The sequence below is a fragment of the Hipposideros armiger genome, unplaced genomic scaffold (genome assembly GCF_001890085.2).
Source record: "Hipposideros armiger isolate ML-2016 unplaced genomic scaffold, ASM189008v1 scaffold_2043, whole genome shotgun sequence".
Classification (NCBI taxonomy): Eukaryota; Metazoa; Chordata; class Mammalia; order Chiroptera; family Hipposideridae; genus Hipposideros; species Hipposideros armiger.
The window spans coordinates 6110-13270 of record NW_017733391.1 but is presented as its reverse complement, the minus strand read 5'-3'; the positions used below and the strand labels follow the sequence as shown (position 1 = coordinate 13270).

Below are 7161 nucleotides of genomic sequence, written 5' to 3'. Positions count from 1 at the left end.
CACTGGCTGGTGCCTTCTGCTCAGGGCTCACAGCTGTGACCTCCCCACACCCCATGTCACACATAGCCACAACCCTGCCCACCCCCCTGACTAAGGGCCAATAAGGAATCAGAAATCTGGGGGCCTCATTTGCATGAGTGGCCCCTCCGTCTCTCAGAGTATGAAGAGGGGAAGGGAGAGATTTGGGGAAGCTCTGCTTCAGCTGTGGGGACACAGAAGGCAGGACTGAGTGACTGTCTCCACCATGGCCTGGTCCCCTCTCCTCCTCACCCTCATCGCTCACTGCACAGGTGACTGGATACGGGGACAGGGGAGGGGACCCTGGGAAGACACATGGGGCCCTGCTTCCTCCTCTTGTCTCTAAACCCAGAATCACCATCTCTGTGTCTCTCCTTCCAGGATCGTGGGCTCAGTCTGTGCTGACTCAGCCATCCTCAGTGTCTAGAACCCCAGGACAGAGTGTCACCATCTCCTGTGCTGGAAGCAGCTCCAACATCGGGGGTAATAGTGTGGAGTGGTTCCAACAGCTTCCAGGAAAGGCCCCAAAACTCCTCATCTATGGTAACAGCAATAGACCCTCAGGGGTCTCCAACCGATTCTCTGGCTCCAAGTCTGGCAACTCGGCCTCCCTGACCATCAGTGGGCTGCAGGCTGAGGACGAGGCTGATTATTACTGCTTATCATGGGACAGCAGTCTGAATGGTCGCACAGTGTTCCAGGCCTGTGGGGAAGTGAGACAAAAACCTACTGTCCCATCTACATGGGGCTTCCCTCAGCAGCCCCCACTCCTCTGACAAGACAGCTGCTTACTTTGATTGTTTGGCCTAAAACTGGGGCCTGAGACCCACTAAGGGAACATTGTGTGGAAAATCTGTCCACATCCTTTAACTTCTACCCCCCAAGCCTGTCCTTGGCAGCTACACATTGTGAGATTTTTCTCAAATTGAGCAGCAATTCCTGGATGTGGGGCTGTGTGCCCTGGGAACAGAGTCCATGATGAGTCAGAACAGAACCAGGGACACAGAATCCAGCTGTGTCTGATTCAGGACACATCACAAGTGTCCAATGCATGTCTTGGTACTACGTGGTCCTAGGAATTGGCCCTAAACCCCTACTCTACCGTGTTTCCCCAAAAATAAGACCTAACTGGAAAATGAGCCCTAGCCTGATTTTTCAGGATGCTCATAATATAAGCCTTGCACATAAGCCCCAGTTAAGATCATCAGCCAGACATGACTGTTTGAATAAATGTAGATTTTTGTACATGAATGAATGAATAAATGTAGATTGTTGAAGCAATAATTAATATAAGACCCAGTCTTATTTTTGGGGTAAACATGGTATTATGAGAGTAGATGACCTCAGGGTCCTTGATTGATATTCAGGGTCAAGTCTCACAACCCAGGCAATTTTGCAGACACTGGGCTGATGTCTGATGATGAGGCTTCTTCTCAGTGCCACTCCTGTGACATCACCCTTGATGTTCCCAACGGCTCCAGGCTTGTGGGTAACTGACACCAGAACCCCCTTCTCATCTGCCTAAAGCAGAAAGGTCCCAGCAGCTGCCTGCTCAGCCTCAGCCTGTGGCTTCTGCTTCTGCTGCTGCTGCTGCCACCATGTTCCCAGCTTCATCCAGGGGCACCGCCTTGGAGGGAAGGCTCCTTCTCGCCCTTCTGTCCTCAGAGTCACTAACCGCAGCATCTTCCGAGACAAAGGTTCTCAAAGGAAACAGAAAGTCCAGCACCTTATCAGCTGGGGACCCAGAGTCTCACACTGAAGATCAGAGGCTGAATTGGGGGTTCCTGATCTGGTCACCTCAGACCTGAACTCTGACTGAGGAATTCTATATCTGCATTGTGGGCAATTTACATATTTCTGAAAGTTTCTAGAGCTGAGTTATCCTTCCATGAGTCCTCAGTGTGAATGTGTTTTCTTTCTGCTTAGGGGAGAGAGCTGTGGGTCATACTGATGCCCACCCTCCATCCCCAGGTAGGAAAAGGCTGAGCCTGCTCTAGTGGGACTTGGGCAGTGATCCCCACCCATGTGTGACTCTCCTGCAGTTGTGACTGCTCTAACCCCATGGAGAGAATGGATGTGGGTCTCCCTCAGACCCTGGGAAAAGCCAGCTCATCAATTCCTTCCTCACATGACTACAACCATCACACAGCCAGAGTCACTCAGAGACTAGACATGAGGAATGGCAGCATCATAGTTTCATGAATTGATTCCTTCCCAAGAAGGAAGGGGAAGAATGGGAGGGACTCAGTGTCCCACGTTCCCACGTGAAGCTCAGGAGGCGGTGCTGTGCTGGATTCCTACATGGCTCCAAGTTCACATGCAGTAAACAACCCACATGAGGACACTGCCTGCTATGCAAGTGCAGCTCATAGAAATTTCCTGCCCTCGCCTGCAATGCGGTAGCTGTGCACCCATCCCCCACCCCACCTGGAATTCCAGAACTGTCACCTGCTCCCACTCTGAAGACATGCATATCAGCCAACTGAGCAGAGTCAGCTCAATTAAGTTCCCTGCACTAGACACCTCATGACGGGGAGGGCAGGTGGACATGGGGCTCTTCTGATTGGAAGGAGGGGTGTGGAATATTCTGAGAGAAGGGAGGCAGGAACTTTCCGAAATTGGAAGGTACATGGTGGATGACAGGGGACAAGTGTCTGAGCTCACAGAGGCTTCTCTGAGCTGAGAATGGGAGCACTGTGACTGGACCAATCTTCCCGGGGGTTCATCTTCCTCATGTCCTCAGCCATTCGTTCAACCACACTCTGCAGGTTCCTGACAACTGCCCAGTGGAGGGGCAGATGGTCTGTGTGCAGACCCACAATGAACCAGGCAGAGACGTCATTTCTCTTGGCCTCAGATACTCCTCCTTCTCCTGCTCTTCCTTGTATTATGTCCTCTGCCTCTCTAGGGGACCCCAAAACTTTGAGTTCCTGCTACCAAGGTAATTTACCTATTTCTCCACACCCTAATGCACCTGTATTCTCAGAGGACAGGGAGGAAATTCCACCTACACCTGGAATTTCAGGAGGGACCCATTGTCCTTTTGTTAACTTCCCCAGGAAGAGCTCTGCCCTGGGCCACATTACACCATAATCCCTCCAAAGAATCTGCTCTTTCTTCCTGTCTTCACCTCCTTGCACTCACATCTCTTTTGTCCATGACCAGAAGGAGAGCCCGGGCCATGTGTGTGGAGTAGATATATGGGCATAGATCCCCACCTGATACAGAGAAGATGCATCACCTCGAGGGGGTCCATGTTGTGTGAATTATCCCAGTGTCTTCCCAAGTGACCTCATTCATTTCGTTTCTCATACAGGGAGCTCCGAGATGGGGCAGAACCACCCATCAGGAGAGGAGCAATCGTCCTTGACAACCTTCTCAGCTATGAATTCTCTTAGATGGTCCCCATCGCCCCTCTATATAAATTACTGTCTGGTGAACAGCCATGAACTTTTTTCTTTGCATGTATTGTCACTTACTTTTCTAAGGTCTAATTTTAGACACTAACCAACATTTCAAATATCCTTCTTGTATTTGAAAATTATCATTTTATAATCTCTGATTCTCAGAATAAGGAATAAATATCCAATATTTACTATAAATGTAAAAATATAATTAAACATGTTTCAGTAAAGAATCATAAGAATCCATAAAATAAAAGTATAAATATCTGGAGGTAAGTTATAGTAAGAAACTTCTAGGTTAATAATCGCAAAATTCAAGAGGAAATATAACAGAAACATGAAGAAGTGGAATGGAGTAAAAGTTGTCTCCCCACTTCCAAATAATCTGACAGTGCAAAGAGGGTACAAAACCTGTGGAGTTGTTTTTTTTTATGTCATTGATCTTCCCGGAGAAAGAGGATTATGGGTGAAATGAGGAGGTGGGAGGAGGTGGTAGAGGCTTGAGGAGAGTGTGAGCCACTCACCTAGCAGAGAGGCCCAGGTGAGATGAGGGTGCTGACAGTGTTGCCCAGGGGCCAACAGCCTTAGAAACTAGAGCTAAAAGGAGGTGCTCTGTTCTCATTCCTAACAGAACTAGTTCAGGCATAAAAGAGGGCAGTGTTTCCTCTTGAATATTCTGGTTACTTTGTCACATGGCACCAATAAGAGAACAGTAGGTGCTCTAAAATACATGTGTTTCAAAAGTTCTTAGATACATACATGTGGTTTTTCTCAAGATGAAAAAAATAAATAAAAAGCTTTATGCCTTTTCTGTTTCCCCAATAAGTAGTGCAGGCAGCGCTGGTTCCATTTTGTTCTTTAAACCATCATATGTGTTAAGTCCGCCATTTGTGATTGCTCATTTTACTGCAGGGCTTCACTCTTGTGCTCTCATCAGCCTCATTTCCTGTTACTCTACTGTCCCCCAAAAGAAAAACAGACTTCTCATAACCCTTATACAGGTCTATCTAGTATCTCCTTCAGGAGTTAAAAGTAGTACTAGCCTACAAAAATCATTTTGTTTTTGTTTTTGTTTTTTTAAAGATTTTATTGGGGAATTGGGGGGATGGGAACAGCGCTTGGGAATTGGAGGAAGGGAAACAGACAAGTTGCTGTCCTTTTGTTCTTCACTGTAGTTGTGGAGGATGTCGCTTCACTGGCCCAAGTTGGCACCACCATTGCACTCTTCCCAGGTGAGCCAGATCAGTCGCCGGCTTCTGCACGGCCGCTCACGCTGGCTGCTGGCTACACACGGTAGTCCATGGCAACCCACTGCCACAGGGTCTGCAGCCTACGTCATCGCCGGCTACTCACCGCAGCCCAGCTTCAGGTTGAACTGTTGTTCAGCATCTTAGCTGTGGAGGGCAGTGTCACTGGCCCTCATATATGGGATCCAACCCGGGGCCTTCTGGCGTCCCAAGCTAGCTCTTAACCATCGTGCCACTCGGCAGGCCCACATTTGGTTTTCTGTACAATAAAAATGAAGAAGCCTAAAAGGACAATAATAAAACAGTATATGGGCTATGGCATAAAAAATAATAAAATACTTAAGAATACATGTAAGCAAGTAGGCACAAAATTTGTAAATTGAAACCTACAAAACATTGCTGAAAAAGAATTAAGGAAGGTTTAAGTAAGTGAAAGGACAACCATGTTCATGGTTTGGATGACTTAACATTGTGAGGGTGTCAAGCAAAACTACCCACATCACCTGCATGTTCAATGTGGTCCCACCACGTGCTCACTTCCCCCAGTCCAGTCCCACAATATCTACTGCTCATGGCCTTCTGGTTCTTTGGTTGGGAAGATAGTGCATAAATATCAGTTCTTTTGGATCTTAGACACCCAACCCTATTAATTCCATAGAACTCTTAACACAAAATCTTCATTAGGGCCAAAAGCACGTACAGTAATAGTCTGTGAAGGTTTTCAGTAGAGGAGTGGAAAAAGACCCCTGTAAAGGGAGGAGGGATTCATTTATAGTGATGGTCTTTTTAAATCAATCTTCATACTGAGAAGAATGACAAAACTAGACTAAAGATATATTAACTATGTCAGAGAGTCTGTAAATAAAGTAAGAAACGCCAGGCTCATATTCAAGGGAAAATGAGAACTCATAGAAGTAAGCGGGATCAGAGGTCCATTTTCCCTGACAGCATTCTCAACTCATGGCAAAGACAGGCACCAAAGGCCTGTGCAGTGTGGGCTGAGGGAATGTGCCAGGAGACTCTAAAATTAACAACAGTCAAACACTAAGAGTAGCCGATGGAGAATACTTTTTTTTTTTTAAGATTTTTATTGAGGAATTGGGGGGATGGGAACAGTGCTGGGGAATTGGGGGAAGGGGAACAGACAAGTTTCTGTCGTTTTCTTCTTCAGTCTATTGTGGAGGACGTTGCTTTCCTGGCCCAAGTTGGCACCATCATTGTGCTCTTCCCGGCGAGGCAGATCAGGTGCTGGCTTCTGGATGGCAGTTCACTGCGGCTGCTGGCTGCTCACGCTGGCTGCTGGCTACATACGGTAGCCCATGACAACCCACTGCCACAGGGGCTGCAGCCTACACCGTCGCCAGCGACTCACAGCAGCCCAGCTCCAGGATGAGCTGTTGTTCAGCATCTTAGCTGTGGAGGGCAGTGTCACTGGCCCTCATATGTGGGATCCGAACCAGGGCCCTCTGGTGTTCCAAGCCAGTTCTTAACCATCGCGCCACTTGGCCGGCCCCGATGGAGAATTCTTTGAGGCTTGAAAGACCTAGGTAGTTGGAGAACTTTACGCCTTTTACATGGTTCAAGTTGCTGGTAGACTGGTAATGACCCCAGGCACCTGGAGAAGCAAACTCACATGTCAGGTAACCCTGAGATATCTGAAAACATAATCTCTGTGCGATGTATAGTGCATTTAGTGTCTGGAGGTCATAAGTGACCTGAAAAAAAGTCTCAGCCCCAAGCACTACACAGGGCACCTCCTCATTCTACTGCCCTGGCTAGTGACATTAGTCGAATCCAACTGCAGAAGTCAGCATATCATTCCAGGAGAGCTGGGTGGTCTCAGAGGGGCTAAAGAATGTGTCTGAGACCAGCAGGGGGAGCTGTGGTGATGGTCCTGTGAGTACAGGCTTCTGAGCCAGGACAACCAGGAAAACAGGCTGCTGGCTCTTGCACACTTGGTAGGCAGTGTTCTCACTGAAGTATGACGGTCCTGCACCTGGGGCCCCAGAAGCCACATGAGCACTCAGCTCCGACTACACACTTGCCTCATATTACTTCTTCTACCGCTCATGGAGCCATTGCCAAGGCTAACATTCAGGCAAGGGTAGACAACCCGAAATCTTCAACAAAACTGCTGAAAACAAATCACCTACAGTGTTACCTGGATATAAGTAAGGAGACACCTGGGGAGGGGAGGGTGGGAATTCCAACAAGTGAGCCTCAGGAAGCAGAGCTCTGGGGCTTGTCTGTCATGGCCCTGATCCTGACTGCACCCTCCTCACTCTTTGGACAAGGAGTTTCCTTTAGGGCTGAAAAGATGGGGAGGGGGTGTGTTTGCACTGCACTGCTCCCATTATCTGTGCACAGGTAGTTGATTATCCATGCTTGCTGTCACCTTGTAACCCTCCACCTCTCCTTCTAGGATATTTAGTCAGACTGTGCTGACTCGGTCACCCACAGTATCTGGATATATATATATATATATATATATA

At 48.0% G+C, this 7161-nt stretch overlaps 1 gene segment (V, D, J or C); it reads left to right on the top strand.

Moving 5' to 3' along the window:
• Nucleotides 1-238: 238 nt before the first annotated feature.
• Nucleotides 239-914, top strand: LOC109378479 (immunoglobulin lambda variable 1-40-like). The segment is given in 2 exon segments: nt 239-290; nt 400-914. Coding segments are annotated over 2 exon segments (441 nt in total).
• The last annotated feature ends 6247 nt before the right edge of the window (nt 915-7161 follow it).